Genomic DNA, 18,139 nt, shown 5'->3' on the forward strand with positions numbered 1-18,139 from the left:
CGGGTTATTCAAGATGTAGATTAATTTGTTTCATTATCAGAACATATTTAGAGAAATTAAGTGTTACATCTCTTGCTCTGCAGTGAATGGGTGCTGTCTGAATGAGAGTTCAAACAGCTGATAAATTTCTCCAAACCTGTTTTGATGAAGAAACAAACTCATCTACATCTCAGATAGCCTGATAATGAGTAGATTTTCAGCAAATTTGTATTTTGGGAAGAACTAATCCTTTAATTGTGTTATCCTATTCACCTGGGGTATCTTGCCTTAATCAATTGGCAGCCCTGTTCTAAAGCCTACATACTATATATTACTGGTAAAAAAATTGTATAACTAGTTCTGAAGTATTTTAGCTGTTCTCTCCTACTCCATAGATTAGTAAAATCTCAGTGACATTTGAATGTGACAGGAGACCAGGGGTGAACATGGCAGTTACAGCAGTGATTACTCAAGCTGTCTTTTCCTCAATCTCTTAAACTCTTGGATCAGGTAAAGATGAGGAGAGTCGCCTTACAAATGAATAGATTTAATTAGATTATCCCCCGGTTTCACAGACAAGGTTTAAACCTAATCCCGACTAAAATCTAAATCTGAGCTGTTTCAACTGAAGGAAACTTGCTTTGACTTATCTTAAAAAATATCAATGCCTTTATTTTGTCTGAAAATGCACACCTGTAATGATTTGTTTTCTAGAAGGCACGTTTATAAGAATTACTTAAATGTCCTAATTGAACTATGGCCTAATCCTGGCTTAGTCTAAGCCTTGTCTCTGAAATCAGGCCTGAAAGTCTTCAAGGAAACCAAAGAGACAGGTGTTACAAACTAGGAATCAGACAAGCACTGGTAAATAGCTTGTATTCTTTAATCATGTTAACATCATTCATTTTGTACGAAGCCCCGCACATGACATACAGGAAAAAATAGTAGGCTAAATCGTGCGCACAATTTACTAATTCGTTCCCTCAGTGTACTAAAACATGCACACTTACTATTGCGTTCCCTCGATTTACTATTTCGTTCACTAGATAGTAGTAATAGTGTGCACGATTTAGTACATTGAGGGAACGAATTAGTAAATCGTGCGCACAATTTCTTTATTTTTTCTTGCATATCATGTGCGGGGCCCCGTAATTGTGTTTTCAGTGATCTGTAAAAAGTTTTATAGTGTGTTTACAGTTGGCAAGGAAAACACCATACATCCATATCCTGGTTATCATAATTTCACCTTTTTATTTCAATGGGATATGATGAGATTTCAGATAGATATGGTGGCTGTGATGTGTGAAAAATATATATTCAGAATTATATATATATATATATATATAATCACTAGTCTCACTAGTCAACATCTGAAATGGATCAAAAACTTTCATCAAAGTTGTCCTAAAACCAAAATGTTTTCTTGTCTTAGAACAACTTTGAACTTTGATTAACTTGTTTGATCCACTTCAAATGCTGAAGTGTGTGTGTGTGTGTGTGTACAGGTGCTGGTCATATAATTAGAATCTCATCAAAAAGTTGATTTATTTCACCATACAAAAGTGCAACTTTTATATTATAGTCATTCATTACACACAGACTGATGTGAAATGTTTATTTCTTTTAATTTTGATGATTATAACTGACAACTAAGGAAAATCCCAAATTCAGTATCTAAGAAAATCAAAATACTAATTAAGACCAATACAAAGAAAGGATTTTTTGAAATCTTGGCCAACTGAAAAGTATGAACATGAAAAGTATGAGCATGTACAGCACTCAATACTTAGTTGTGGCTCCTTTTGCCTGAATTACTGCAGCAATGCAGTGTGGCATGGAGTCGATCAGTCTGTGGCACTGCTCCGGTGTTATGAGAGCCCAGGTTGCTCTGATAGTGGCCTTCAGCTCTTCTGCATTGTTGGGTCTGACATATCGCATCTTCTTTGTTACGGTCAGGTGAGTTTGCTGGCCAATTAAGAACAGGGGTACCATGGTCCTTAAACCAGGTAGGCCTACTGGTAGCTTTGGCACTGTGTGCAGGTGCAAAGTCCTGTTGGAAAATGAAATCTGCATCTCCATAAAGTTTATCAGCCCCAGAAAGCATGAAGAGCTCTAAAACTTCCTGGTATACGGCTGCGTTGACCTTGGACCTCAGAAAACACAGTGGACCAACACCAGCAGATGACATGGCACCGCAAACCATCACTAACTGTGGAAACTTTACACTGGACCTCAAGCAACGTGGATTGTGTGCCTCTCATCTCGTTCTCCAGATTCTGGGACCCTGATTTCCAAAGGAAATGCTAAATGTACTTCCATCAGAGAACATAACTTTGGACCACTCAGCAGCAGTCCAGACCTTTTTGTCTTTAGCCCAGGCAAGACGCTTCTGACGCTGTCTGTTGTTCAAGAGTGGCTTGACACAAGGAATGCGACAGCTGAAACCCATGTCTTGCATACGTCTGTGTGTAGTGGTTCTTGAAGCACTGACTCCAGCTGCAGTCCACTCTTTGTAAATCTCCCCCACATTTTTTAATGGGTTTTGTTTCACTATGCTTTCCAGGGTGCAGTTATCCCTATTGCTTGTACACTTTTTTTTTTTCTACCACATCTTTTCCTTCCCTTCGCCTCTCTATTAATGTGCTTGGACAGAGAGCTCTGTGAACAGCCAGCCTCTTTTGCAATGACATTTTGTGTCTTGCCCTTCTTGTGCAAGGTGTCAATGGTCGTCTTTTGGACAACTGTCAAGTCAGCAGTCTTCCCCATGATTGTGTAGCCTACAGAACTAGACTGAGAGACCATTTAAAGGCCTTTGCAGGTGTTTTGAGTTAATTAGCTGATTAAAGTGTGGCAGCAGGTGTCTCCAATATTGAATCTTTTCACAATATTCTAATTTTCTGAGATAGTGAAGTTGGGATTTTCCTTAGTTGTCAGTTATAATAATCAAAATAAAAAAAAAAACATTTGAAATATATCAGTCTGTGTGTAATGAATGAATGAATATAATATACAAGTTTTACTTTTTGAATGGAATTATTGAAATCAACTTTTTGATGATATTCTAGTTATATGACCAACACCTATATATATTTAAGGATTCAGCTGATACAAGCAATAAAATGATGATGATATGAGACAAACATTCCTGGGTTACTTTATTTATAGGTGTTAATTATCAATACATCAGTAATTTACTGTTATTACTATAGTAAGTACATGTAACAAGGACAATGTAAAATAAAGTGTTACCCATTCTTGTTGTATCTGACTGAAAAATATATATATATCTCACACACAATAACCCTTTGGCATATTTATCGATTTAAAATGGCTAAATCTATAAGAAATGAATAGATAACAATGGTAACCAGGATTTGTTTTCCTCCATGCTTTATGGCATGAAGGACTGGAATTTTTATTTTTGTTTAAAAAAAAAAAAAAAAAAAAAAATTCCGCAGCTTTTAAGGATGTATGTTTTGGCTGGTTTATGGAGAATTGTGTTTATTTCTAAAACAGAGATTTGTGTATTTGAAGGTTTGGAGTTGATCAGGTTTTGCTGAGTGGTAATCAGAAAGAAATCGTCTAATTTTTAAAATATTTTGTATTGTGATTTTCTGCAGTGACTTCATGTCTTGATATGTGAAAATAATAATAATAAACAAAATGTCCATAGGGCCATGTCAGGAACAAGTGAGATTTGGTGATTAACATCAGTGTTCACAATTCAAATGCAATTCTCAAAGAAACATGCGCAAATCCGTCAGTGCATTAAACCAGTGAATGTATCAAACTGTTTCAAAGTCTCTGTTTATTTATGGGTTAATAATACTGTTACCTGGGTGACTAAGTAACCTACTTCCTTACGACACATTTTTGCAAGCAGCCCAATACACTCTGGTCCTTTTCTTCTACAGTAAACCTTACTGTAGTAGAGCTGCAGGATTTCACAGTACTATAAGTCTGTGTTAGAATTCAGAGATGCTCTTCCTTATTCTCTTCTCCCATCTGTTTATCTTGTGAAACTGCAGGCGGTGCGCTGTCAGAGCCTTTGGCTGAAACCTTTCTCATCTTAATGTTAGGGAGTTTCTTGAGGTCACCAGTCCACTCTCTGTTAAACAAATGTGGCTCAAGGTTAGAAAAATTTGACATTATGTAAGGATTGAGTTGGACTTTACATGGTACTGTGCCAGAAGTTCTTTGAATCTGACGACTTGCTATAAAAAGTGTTTACATGCTTTTATATAGTAATTACCTAAATATTTTCAGATGCTTAGAATTGATGATATCAGGGATTTCTGTAAAGTGAACAAAGACAGACAACATTAAAGCATCTAGAACATGTTGCCTAAATGTAACAAAGGAGAAGCATAATTAGCCTTTTTATATACATTTAGTTATTTCGATCTTTTGCTGTAGTCTTTTTTCCAAACATTCATTTTGCCATTAAATGTAATAATCCAGTGAGATTTTTGTTTGCACAAGGAGTCTAACAGCAGCCAGTGCTCCATACAGTGATCTGATCTCACCATCATCAGTCTGTCTGGAATAACATGAAGAAACAAAAACTGAGACAGACTAAGTCCAGAAGAACTGGGGCAACACCTCCTTCTCACTTCTATTAACTAAATTAAATCAACATTTGGTGTGACCACCCTTGGCGTTTAAAGCAGGTTTTGCCCTAGGTGCACTTGCACATAGTTTTACAGGTAACTTTGCAGTTAGATCTCTTGAAGCATCTTGGAGACGTTGCCTCAGTTTTTCTGGATTTAGTCGGTCTCAGTTTGTTCTGTTTCTTCGTGTTATTCCAGACAGGTGTTTATATTTTCAGAAATAGTGTCTAATTATTGCAGGAAACATTTTATTCAAGCATTCTTAAACTTATCACATAAACCTTTTATAAGGCAGGAAACAAATAAAGATAAGAGACCCACACACAAGTTAATGTGAGTACAGGAAACATACCAAAGACATTGCCTTCATACTGAGCTCTCTCTCGTTCTATTGTTTGTTTGATGACAGCCTCTCTAGAGCCATACTGACGACCCTGGCGTCCTTTGATACTGTTTGCTAATTCAATTTGCTCCAGCTCTCTGTCAAACCGGTGAAGGTACCTGCGAAAAGAGGATATGAGCCAAGATGCCCGTTTTTATTATTGTCAATATACAGATTTTCAACATTTCAAGACAGTGCTATGTATGCAGAACCTTACAAGTCATAACAACATGTTTGCTCAGGGCTTGTAATACCTCTCAATTATTTCACAAGCATCATGTTTAGTGTATTCTGCTTTGTCAGGGTCCAGCTGGCTTTGGAACCACAAAAGTTTTTCACCTGCAGAAAATAAGTGAAGACAAGAAATAAGCTAACAGGGAACATTCCCAGAATTTTGGCTAACATTGTGGTAAGGTTCTCTCAAAGTTATGAACAAACACTTCACTAGTAAAGCTCATAGAACATTTGTTCAATTTCTAAAACATTATCACAAAAATGCTGTGGGATGTTTATCAAACGTTACTAACAACTGAATAAAAATGCACGACTCACCAATCAAATTTAGACGATGTGCCTTCTCACCTTTTAACCTAAAAGTGATTTTACAAATACTACATTTACAGATGTAATAAAAACATATAAAAGAATAACGCATAAAAATGTAACCGTGGCAATACAAAACCTTATTTATTCTCCTTTAAATGACATGAATAAGTATAAAAGTGGAGCAGAAACGAAACTTACTTTTCTTTCCTCTGTTGTTTGATGGCAGCGCTCGCTAAATACGCCGCTTTCCTGCTGTATGGGTGAATGGCCTTCTCCGTCTGTCCCTTTCCTTTGGCTGCCTTCGGCTGAAGTGACAATACGAATTATTAAACAAGCCATTCAAAAGTAATTCTTAATTAAATAAAGTTTTTAAACAGGATTTACCATATTTGCTGATATAAGTGAATGTCTGTCTGTGTGTCACACGTGTGACTAGTGAGGGGTAAAATTTAACGCACGGACCGCTGAGACAGTTCGACGGTATTTTTGTTCCGTGTATCATAGACTTTAGTCAGGAGTTCCGCTTATATATCATGTCGTTTTCTGTATTCACACGATTTAAGAAAATGATGTTTCATATGTTTCATTTCTTACAGACTTGTACAATCACTTTATGACAATGGAAACAATGTATATATAACTGCATTTTACGTATTAAATATAATTCAATATACTTGTTTTCAATAAAAACAACTTCACTGCCACAACAACTTCTATTTCACTCTTTTTTGTTTGTTTTAAATTTCTCTTTTCTATTAAATTTTTTATATATTAGTTGTCATTAATGTATTAATGTTTTTTCTAGTTAGAAGGTTTATTTTCGGAGAGAGAGAACAATATATATACAATGCATTGAAGAAAAAACATATTTAAACCATATCCTTTATTGATATAATCTTTAATTCAAATGTTATATTTAAATGGATTTAATTGGGGGGAAACAAGAAAAAAATAAAACTGATCAAAATGCTACTGTACAATCGTCTTTTTTTTATACAAATGACTATTTTATATTTCTTCCTTTTCTTGAAATTGTACATTCAGTATAACTTAATATACCTAAATAAAAACAATTAAGCTTTTTAATGTTAATTTCCCCCATTTCACTCTTTCTTTTTTTTCTTTTATCCAACTTTTTATTTTGATTAATTAATTCCGTTTCATCAAGATATTTTGTTATTACAAGGGTTAATTAAACTTCTTTTTTTTCTCAAAAAGAGAATATGATTCATTAGGCTACATTTGAACACTGTTGGGAACGTTACTTTAAAAAAGTAATTAGTTATAGTTACTCACTACTTGTTCCAAAAAGTAACTGAGTTAGTAACTGAATTACTCTATAAAAAAAGTAACTCGTTACCAGGGAAAGTAACTATTTGCGTTACTGTAAAAAAAAAAAAAAAAGTTGCTATATGTCAAAGAATTTTTTTTTTTTTTAGCAGTTTTCACAAGTCAGTTGAAATAAGTAGAACAGACAGATGTTCGTACATAACTTTCGAGATTTATTGCACGTCAACAGACAGCAAGAGTTTTATCCTGCACTCTTTGTAAGAAAAGTGTTTTTTATGGAGGTAAATCAGTAGCTAAACTTGAGAGGTTGAAGATCTGAATGTGAGAACTTGTCATATTAATATTTGTATTTGTAAGTTAAAATTTACACTCACAGCTCTGATGTGAAGAGTTGAATCTTTCAATTTGCACACACAGACAATGATCAAAACACCCGTGTTTTGAATTGGAAGTTGTAGATTAATAGTTACAAATGTGTAGAATGACATTCACACAAAGAAAATGACATATACACATGTTTACGACATATTTACTTTTGCACTTTACTTCAGTTTCGCTGCACAACGTATAAAATATAAAATATGTTGCATTATTTGTCTACCAGATAATACCTGAATGGCAAAATGAATGCAGTGTCTTAAAATCCTGTCAAAGCTAAGGATATTCAGTGAAAACAGTTGGCGTTGTTCATTGGTCGGGCATCGACCAATAAAATGTTCTCATTCGCACCAAAGCCCCGCCCCCAGCTCTGCTCTCTCACATCTGCATATACAAGTGCACAAGTGAGTTTTGCAACAGAATACCGCAAAAAGAGTAGCAAAAGTCAAAGCGCTAGGATTTGAACTTGTACTTCCAGATCTGAGAGGTTGTAAGTGCCGACTTGACGTTGTGCAGCGAAACTGAAGTAAAGTGCAAAAGTAAATATGTCGTAAACATGTGTATATGTCATTTTCTTTGTGTGAATGTCATTCTACACATTTGTGACTATTAATCTACAACTTCCGATTCAAAACACGGGTGTTTTGATCATTGTCTGTGTGTGCAAATTGAAAGATTCAACTCTTCACATCAGAGCCATGAGTGTAAATTTTAACTTACAAATACAAATATTAATATGACAAGTTCTCACATTCAGATCTTCAACCTCTCGAGTTTTGCTACTGATTTACCTTTATAGTTTTTGGCCACTAGCTTTGTAGATCCGTGTGTCACACATTACATGCACGTTCTTGCGTGTAACGTGTACGTTCAGTAACGTTAACGGCGTTGTAACGAAGGGAAAAGTAATTAGTTAGATTACCCCGTTACTGAAAAAATAAGGTCGTTACCTAACGCCGTTCTTTTAAACGCCATTATTCCAAACACTGCATTTGAATAAGCTATACTCAAACCACATTCTATATTGATATCATCCACTACATTTATTAAACGAATGATGTGTATTTTCAGTGTAAACAGCTGATATATGTGGAAATGACCAAAACGAAGAAAGGAAAGAAAACACTAGGCACGTCAAGACAAGCACGTGCCGCACGTTACTTGGACTGTGACGCCTGTGAGTCCGCGTGCGCTCAGTAGAGAGCGCCCGGGGGTTTCTGTCGTAGCTCGGCTCAGCTGCTGCAGATGTCACGTGACTTCAGCATGGAGGTCTGCAGACATGAGCGCTCGCTCGCGCTGATGGAGAAACGGGAATCCCAGATTGTGTGTTTGTGAAAAACAGCGCGCGAGCATGCCGACGCTGCTGCAGAAGCTCTTCAGTAAGAGAGCCGTCGGTAACGGCAACGCACGGGACTGCTCGACGGCAGCGGAGCAGTGGTAAGACCGTTAGCACGAGCAAATACTACACTACTCTCTGCGGCACAAAGCTGTTTTTGCTGCAGCAGGTGATGCAAATATGTGCGAGTTTATGATCGTCATTTTATTGTGTCATCTCTTGTAGGCCGTAGTGTTATTTGATCTATATGTGTGTTAATGGTGTTGTGGACACACACACACACACACACACACACACACATACACACATACACACACACACACACACACACACAGTTCTGGGTAGCTCGCGTCCAGTCAGCTGAGCCCAGGTCCGGATGTTATGTAACTCTTTCACTGCGTTAATGCGTGCACAGCACTTCCAAGTTTTGACAGGTATTAATTTGAGAGTACATCTATTCTATATATATGGCTTCTGCTTTGTTATGGGACAAAGTCATGTGGTTTACTGACACTACTTGTCTCATGTCAGGAGTAAACATTGGGAATGAACGGAAGTGAAACATTTATATAGAAATTGTAAGATGAAATGTTATGTTTCTAAAAAAGATATTTATTATACAACTCAATAGGCTTTCTAAGAAATGTGGAAAGTACTAAACCTTTTTTATGTTGTGCTGACACCAAGTCAGTGTTCTTTTAGTGTCATTTATATATTGACATTTATTAATGTTATGATTTATTTTGATTTTATTTTCATTTTTTTTATTGTTCTTAGGTTATTGGTTTAGTAATTTTGATGTTCTTTTAACATTTTATTAGTTTGGTTTTTAAGTATTTTTATTTAGTTTTAATTTGTCAGTTTTATTAAGTTTAGCACTTAAAGGGTTAGTTCACCCAGATAGCAAAATAATGTAATTAATAACTTACCCTCATGTCATTCCAAACCCGTAAGACCTCCGTTTATCTTTGGAACACAGTTTAAGATTTTTTAGATTTAGTCCGAGAGCTCTCAGTCCCTCCATTGAAGCTGTGTGCACGGTATACTGTCCATGTCCAGAAAGGTAAGAAAAACATCATCAAAGTAGTCCATGTGACATCAGAGGGTCAGTTAGAATTTTTTGAAGCATCGAAAATACATTTTGGTCCAAAAATAGCAAAAACGACGACTTTATTCAGCATTGTCTTCTCTTCCGTGTCTGTTGTGTGAGAGAGTTCAAAACAAAGCAGTCTGTATACCCGGTTCACGAACGAATCATTCAGTTCACCAAATCGAACTGAATCGTTTTAAACGGTTCGCATCTCTAATACACATTAATCCACAAATGACTTAAGATGTTAACTTTTTTAATGTGGCTGACACTCCCTCTGAGTTCAAACAAACCAATATCCCGGAGTAATTCATTTACTCAAACAGTACACTGACTGAACTGCTGTGAAGAGAGAACTGAAGATGAACACCGAGCCGAGCCAGATAACGAACAAAAGACTGACTCGTTCACGAGTTAAGAACCGGTTGCATCGGTTTTCGGATCACCAGTAGTTCTTTCGGACAGTTTGGTTTAATAAACCGGTTGAAGAAAACGGTTCACCGGTTCTTTTGCGCTTGACGTAATGACGTCATTGGCGATGATTGCCCTTGATTCAAGCCTTCGGTTTACCCGCGCTCATAACACTAGCACAGAATCAGTTCAGAACCAATCACCAAAAGAATCAGTTCGGTTCATGCGCTCTGTGTGTCAGTCTGTTTCACGCTGAATCACAAATGCGCAGTATCATCAGCTCCTCGATTCTTCTTATCTGGCTCGGCTCGGTGTTCATCTTCAGTTCTCTCTTCACAGCAGTTCAGTCAGTGTACTGTTTGAGTGCATGAATTACTCCGGAATATTGGTTTGTTTGAACTCAGAGGGAGTGTCAGCCACATTAAAAAAGTTAACAGCTTAAGTCATTTGTGGATTAATGCGTATTACAGATGCGAACCTAAAACGTTTAAAACGATTCAGTTCGATTTGGTGAACTGAATGATTCGTTCGCGAACCAAAGGAAGCATATGACTGTCTGTTTATTTGTTGCAGCATGCATGCTTAGTGTTAGTAAGGGAAATATGTTAGTTTGTTTGCTGAGGTATGCTACTTTGGCCATTGAGTGTCCTATGACTGTTTGGATCACAGGCTTTGTGAGAGAGAGAGAGAGAGAGAGAGAGAGAGAGAGTGTGTGTGTGTGTCATGTGATGTTTGAGCTGTATTCAGTCAGTCATCAGATAGATAGAAGTAGAAAGCCCTCAGACTTTGAACACATGCTACTCAAAAATCTCTCTCTCTCCATCATTCTGTTTTATACTCTTTTGATTTCATACATGTCGTTTGATTTAAAAAGCTTACTTCTAGACAAAGTAAGAACTCATTTTTAGAGAAGCTGGATGAGTGTATATGTGCACGTATGCATACACACACACTCTCTGTAGCGTACTGAGAGGAATATCTGTGAAGATGAAGATTAAGAGTCGCAAGAAAAACACTGCAAGGTGGTTGCTCGTTCCAGAGGATGCTTCATGGAACAGGTACACTGAGTGTGTGTGTGTGCACGTGCGCATACATGCACTTTTTGGGCCACTATACAAATACAGGAACCTTTTACTTTGCTTATGAAATTAATCTGCTCCAAGTATTAAGAGTTAAGACTGCTTTTAGCAGACTCTGTGACCTTTTCATATTCTGTATTAAACATGAACAAAAATATGTACTACAATATGCAGCTCTGAACCCAGACCACATTAGCTACTATCCAGAGTTATGATGTGGTGTCGCTTCTGTCTAGATAAAATGCAGCATCAGAGCAGCCTTAAATCAAATACATATATATAATAGTTTTTATAGTCAATTTTTATATTATTTTCATAAGGTATAATCATAAAATCTAATTTATAATTGTTATATCTATAATTTATATACATTTTAAAACAAAACAAATTTCTTTAATCTCTTTTTGAACTTTATTTCAGCTTTATTCATTTACTTCTCTCTATTTCTTATGCCAACTTAAACAATAAATTGATATTTTTATGGTAAATATGCTACTTCAGATGCAGTTTCTGTGCTGTATAGGTCCTTCATTTATGCTTGATCTTGAAGCAGTAATGTTGACATGAACATGCTAGAAAATGTTTAGCATATATATTGGTATAAACCATGTAAGTTATTTTTTTTAAATCTATATTGTATCTTTTCCTGCTTCAACTGCTGCTGAAACTGCCTGATGTGACCTTTGCATGGGGGGGGGGGTGTTCTACACGGATTGATTTTTGGAGGGAGCAATAATATAAAAAAAGTAAATGAGTTAAAAACCACTAGCATTTTTCTACACTTCTACAGTAAATGCATTATCAAATTAGTCCAAATATGTCCAATCATCAAACATGCAAGGAATGGTGGATATGTAAAATTTGTGAATGAGTGTTGACAGATTTCAGTCAGCCCATCTGAAATGGTTTTATCTGTCAATCAGTGTGTGTATGTGTACTACAGTGATCATATGACACAGCGGTTGCTGTTCATGTGACCTGAAGTATCAGGAAAATCCCAAAAAGGATGTCTCATAAAGGCTAATTTATTATTTATGAGTCATTGTTTTTTGCTTTTTAAAACTGGATTACTATTAGTTAAATGTGTGTGTGTGTACGGGTTTGGCTTCACATATGAGGGTCAAATGTTTGAAAAAGTCCTCAAATATACAAAAACTTCTTGAAACTGCTCTGTGAGGATATTTGAACTGGTTTTCACTTTTTAATAGGTTTATAATTGACAACTCTAATAACATAATGGGTTTCTGTGAGGTTTAGGTTTAGTATATAGAATTATTTTAGTATAAAATATCTAGCCTCGGTTTGTTTGTCAATGTGTAGTGGCAGTACCACCCCAAGAAAGTGTTTTTCTCACTCTTTCCCTCCATCCCACTGTCTCTCTCTTATATACAGACACACACACACACACACACACACACACACACACACACACACACACACACACACACACACACACACTAATGCAAAGTCTCAGTAGAAGAGGATAAAGAGAGCTTGTGCTCTCAATGTGTGTAACTGTGTGTGTAAAGGATAAAGAGACCCTGTGCATAGCAGTGTATTGTTCAACAGCTGTGTTAGAAAAGACTGATCAACATCAGCTATCGTCTAACACACAAACATTCTCACATTAACACTTAGCAGTCCATATACAAAGTCCATAAAATCACTGCAAAAAGATGCATAATGATTGCTAACTCACACATGGACACCGATTTAACAAACACACTGCATCATCTATGCAGTCATAGAGAAGGGGCGCTGCCGACACTGTGTGTGTGTGTGTGGTTTTGTGTGACTTGTGCACTCAGAGCTTGGACAAGCGGAGATGGAGACTGTGTGCCTGGGTTTTCTGTTGTTAGATTATATTGATCGTCTGATGTTTAATAGAAGAAACATGCAACTGTGTAAATGGTCCACTTTCCGTGCCTTCCGCCGCTCTCTTGGCCAGTTTCGGGAATCTTGTGATTGTTATTCATACCTATTTTGGATGTATATGTAGTGCTTGGAGGCTAGAAATGAGTGTCTGATCACTTTATCATACATCAGCATGGAAAGCAGGTAGGGTATGTCTATTTGTGAGAAGAAAATGTATTTTTGCCTATGGTGCAGTTATATGTGTATGGCTTTATTGAAAGTTCCTGCCGTTTTGGGGGTTTGATGAAAGGAATAGTTCACCCAAAAATGAAAGTTGGCATTCTTTACTCATGCTCATGTCCTTCCAATTTTTTTTCTGTGCAGCAAAAAAAGAAATTTTGAAGAATGTTCATGCTTCTCTTTTACATGCAATGTCAGTGAATGATGAGCAGGGAGTGCCAAGCTCAGAAATTACAAATATAGATCTATAAATATAGTCCAAAGGAGTCATGTGCTATATTCCAAGTGTTCCAAAGCCATATGATAGTTTTGTGTGAGGAAAAAAACTAAATGTAAAATACCATTCAAACGGCTTGGGTCAGTAAGAAAAAGAAAGAAAATAAATGACACTTTTTTTTCAGCAAGGATGGATTAAATTGACAAAGTCAATTTTTTTTTTATATTTTAAGTGAAACCTTTCAAAATCATTTAAAAATCATTTAAAAATCTTATAACCCCCAAACCATAATGGTAGTGTAAGATGTACTTCACTGAATATTCACTGGAACAGCATGTGGGTGAATAAATACTGACGGAATGTTTCCAGAAATTGAAGTTGATTTTTTTTGTCATAGAATTGGAAGTTAAATTCATTTTCAGACAACCAGAAGTCTTTTTTTTGGCTCATAGTTAGTTTTTTGTGACAGTCTAGAGGTTGAAGAGTAAGTTTTATTTCCTCTTTTTGAATGTTTTGATCACAGTGATCTGTTTTTCTCTCTCTTTTAGTTGGGCATCTGCTGAGTTTGATCTTGCTCAGATCAGATTGATCGTGTATCAAGACTGTGAGAGAAGAGGGCGCCAGGTTCTCTTTGACTCCAAAGCAATACATAAACTGGACGCATCCGAGCTGGTAAGTTGCTAATGGTGTGTGTTTGGGGGGGGGGTGTCTATGAGCACTGTTTTGGGAGGAGTCACATGCTCTGTAATCCAGCTTGCTTGGATCTCATGACAGGTGTGACTGCTCAGCTAACTGGGTCAAAGCGTTTAACACTCGTGTGTGGGTTGTATCTTGGATTGGTACTGTTTACCGACTTATGATTTAATATGAAGTGTGTGTGTGTGTGTGTGTATATATATATATATATATATATATATATATATATATATATATATATATATATTAGGGGTGTGCACGGATAGTCGAACATTCGAATATTCGTTCTGCTCTAATTATTCGATAAGGCCTAAAAAAAAAAAGTTTGGTTCCGGTTGGTTGTCAGTTGAGGTCATTGGTCGGTAGGGATTTATATATTTTTTAATTTAATTTTTTTTTTTTCTCCAGTGGCAGTTTTACACACACACACACACACACACACACACACGCGCGCTGATTTTAAATGTGTGTACCGGTACTTTTACGACAGTGATTCTGTATTCCCGTTTAAAGTCTGTTGTTGCCATAGACACGCAAAACGCACACACACACACACAAAAAGCCTTCGCGGAAGTTTGACAGGCGATCTCATAGTAGATTAACATGGAGGATTTGAACTTGAAAAACGGAGTGTACATACATCTTCATGATCTAACTTACAGCGATCTGTTCGACACATTCAAGAGCCACAAAACGTTATTTATTGTTTACATTTCTTTAAAAAATGACCACATTTGAAAGGTGAAATAACCAAATGAGACTTTGTTTCATATTAAAAGTAAGCTTAAACCTTAAGTTATAGCTCACTTTAGGAATTGACAGTTAAAGGGTTTTGATGCAATACTTAATGTTTTTTAACGGATTACTTAAGTGTAAAACAGCATTTAAAGGAAACTGTAATTTAATTAACGATGTGTGAAAGACCGTTCTTCCCCAGTCTCATAAAATAAATTTGGGTCGCACATAAATTGACAGGGTCGGTCGGAAACCGGAACCAAACAAATTTTTTTTTTAGGCCTAAGTAAAAATGAAAAAAAAAAAGTTCACAATAAAACCTAATTTGGTCACTTTCTGTGATTCTCCACGGCATATTTGAAGATGTATTCAAGCAAAAAATAATTCATGAATGAATAAGGGGCTGTTCACATATCGCGCCTAAAACGCGTGGAAAACGCTAGGCGTGCCGCTTTCTCCTTCTTTCCAAGGCGCTCGGGCAGAAGCGCTCCTGGGGCATCTGCCAATGACGCGCTCTCTCCATGAAGACTCAGAAATTTCAGCAAAGGATAAATGGATTTGCAGCACAAAAAAATCACTTTTAGTAGCTCTGCTACTAAATTTATTTCAAAATGGCAATCCATATACATCCATATATGATCAGCTGTTCCTTCATCTTGGCTGAGCTTTCAACGTTGTTACAGGAAAGGATGAAGCTGAATGTTTAGTTCTTGTCACATGACCTGCGGTACGCTTGCGGCATTCTGAAAAGTTGAGATGTTTTTAACTCGATGAAAAAACGGGCGCATCGCACCGCGAGCGCATCGCACCGCGAGCGCATCGCGACCGCGTCGCTTCCATTATGAGTGCGCATACCGCGTGCCTACATTGGAAATAACGAACTTGAGCGCGCAAAAGACGCGATAAGTGAACGGACCCTAAAGCCTGGAACGGAAAATCACGCGCGGTCCGGCGCCTGCCTGTTTACACCAGACGCGTATTCTCCTTGGCGGTCGACAAGCGCTTGCTCAGTTGTTGTTTATTCAGAGCACATCATGGGTAATAAGTAAATAACCTCATAAAATGAATACACCATGTTTCTGTAACCAAGAAGTTATGAAGTTAACCATGTGCGTGCGTGTGTGTGTGTGTGTGTGTTTTTCATCTTTCTAGTCTGTTTAGATACACAAATATGATCGCATTTGTCACTCGCGGTATTTTAATTTGAAAATTGCTTATATTTTGACAATTGACCGGATTGTCTTGTGTTTCTTGGTGTGACTTCCTGCCGGAATTGATATTGATTCAATTCATAATTTGTTAGTTTATTGGAGGTACAGAAAACGACACAGCAACTCTTCGACATGATTGTCCCGTGTATTTCAATTGGCGCCAAGGCAATGTTTTCCCCCACGGGCTAAATTCACATCACGTGACGGGGCGTTCCCGGGGGTGTTCCCAGACCAACCGTCTGTATCTATTGAAATACACGGGACAATCATGTCGAAGAGTTGCTGTGTCGTTTTCTGTACCTCCAATAAACTAACAAATAATGAATTTAAGTTCTACATCCTTCCTAATAAACATACAGAGCTGGAAAGGATGGCAAAATGGCTACAAGCAATAAGTTGTGAGGATGATCAAGGGAAGTTGTGGAATCCCAAGACTAAGCATGTGTATGTGTGCAGTCGGCATTTCATCACAGGCAGGCTATATTAACATCGTGTTCATTATTAACGTTATCAAAACTGTGGTTGTTTCAGAAAGTGGCATGCATATATAATTAGCCTTATCATTCTACCTGAAGCAAAACTGTGTAACGTTAGCCTAGTGTCGAACATAAACCCACTTAAAAAAGCGTGTGGACACGTAACAACTTAGTTTTTTTGTCAGAACTTTTACACTTTCATTTCATGTGGCACAGATAATGGCTTCAAAAATGAATAACAGACAAATAAATTCAGAATAATTCTGCCTGAATACTCGGCTGAAGCTGGCACAGTCCGGAGTTTGCTAGATAACAGTTGAGTCATGGGATCAGCGCAATATCATACACAGACTTCTAAAGTCACGAGTGTGAAGTGAATGAATGTAAACTTTATGAATGAAAAGAGCGCAAATCAAACACAACATTGCTGTTGTCTCTCTGTGCATCTCTCAGAAATCAGAGCTTTGCAAGAGTAATATCACCTATAATAATACATCATACACGTTCTAATATTTGTATATGTTTAATAGGCAATGATTTAAACCTTAGGCTACGATATGACACGAAAAGCCAAACCAGCTCTAGCAGGCTAATAATCAGCTTTGATACGGATACATTTTCTACTTGTCCTACGTGTTTGCATCTTTATCTTTTGCTGGTTTGCGTGGCACACATACATTTGTTTAGTGAAGTTCACTAAACTTGTTCAGTGATAACTATGAAATGAAAAAGATAGCCACAACGGTCTTATCAACATTGTATCAGAATGCAGATACAAAAAATGTTGTGATTGTTACAGACACACATACAGATACAAATATTGGCTGTTACATGAAAATTTAAATATTTTTTTAAATATTTATTTTAAATAGTTTTGACAATTTACATATGTAATTGTTGCATATGGCTATGAATTAATAAGCGTTTATTGATAAAAAAAATGATTTAATGTCTTTTCATTTACAGTAGCATGAACCACAAGTAGTCGAGTAACTCAAATATTTTTTAAATAAAAAATCGACTAGTAGAAATAAGTAGTCGTGCAACCCCTAATGTATATGCACTTCACGTTAAGGGTGTTTTAATGGGGTCATGTCTTTAGAATTTTCTTTAAGAAATCAGACTTTCAGACAGAAATCAGACAGCAATTCAGTCACAGTGATGTAATAAGGACATAGGATGAATTCTATAATAAGAACCTATAATAAGATTAAAATATGGAAAACCTTGAATTGTTTCTGACTGTGTAGCACCTGAAGCTCTGCCTGCCCTTCTGAAGAATGCCATCATTAGGAATGTCCTGCTGAAGTTTTTTTTATGTCTGCGATCACAACGGTTTGCCTTTAATGGTTTCTGCACAGCTTGTTTTATGATAGTGTCACAAGATTTAGCAAAAAGGCTATTAACAAAGAAAATGGTTCTCAGTTCACATGTGAAGGAAAATGGTCAAAAACAAGTCATTACATTTTGGCAAAATTACTTACTGCAGAATAGTTTTCTTGTGGAAACTGTTTTCTTCACAATATGCATATATTTTCTATATTACTATATTTTCTCTGTAGAGATATAAAATCAAAGCTTAATATTATGTCAACCCATCTATACTCAT

At 36.6% G+C, this 18,139-nt stretch overlaps 2 protein-coding genes across 4 annotated transcripts in view; one reads left to right on the forward strand and one right to left on the reverse strand.

Annotated features, from left to right (window-relative positions):
- Nucleotides 1-3,420: 3,420 nt before the first annotated feature.
- On the reverse strand, nt 3,421-6,013 carry tma16 (translation machinery associated 16 homolog). Its single transcript, XM_059553890.1, is given in 8 exon segments — nt 3,421-3,960; nt 3,963-4,087; nt 4,232-4,274; nt 4,942-5,090; nt 5,226-5,310; nt 5,524-5,561; nt 5,716-5,822; nt 5,902-6,013. Coding segments are annotated over 8 exon segments (579 nt in total). The 5' UTR covers nt 5,905-6,013; the 3' UTR covers nt 3,421-3,931.
- Nucleotides 6,014-8,366: 2,353 nt separating this feature from the next.
- LOC132143565 (folliculin-interacting protein 2-like) overlaps nt 8,367-18,139 on the forward strand; it is a 33,755-nt gene continuing 23,982 nt past the window's right edge. For 2 of the 3 annotated variants that reach the window (XM_059553905.1, XM_059553906.1), the window contains exons 1-2: nt 8,367-8,622; nt 13,961-14,084. In XM_059553905.1, coding sequence (XP_059409888.1) covers nt 8,537-8,622; nt 13,961-14,084 — 210 coding nt within the window. In that variant the 5' untranslated portion in view covers nt 8,367-8,536. Of the gene's footprint in view, nt 8,623-12,909; nt 13,160-13,960; nt 14,085-18,139 lie in introns of those variants that run through there. The other variant, XM_059553907.1, reaches the window with a different exon arrangement.

This window comes from Carassius carassius, chromosome 7, assembly GCF_963082965.1.
Source record: "Carassius carassius chromosome 7, fCarCar2.1, whole genome shotgun sequence".
In the NCBI taxonomy this organism is placed as follows: domain Eukaryota; kingdom Metazoa; phylum Chordata; class Actinopteri; order Cypriniformes; family Cyprinidae; genus Carassius; species Carassius carassius.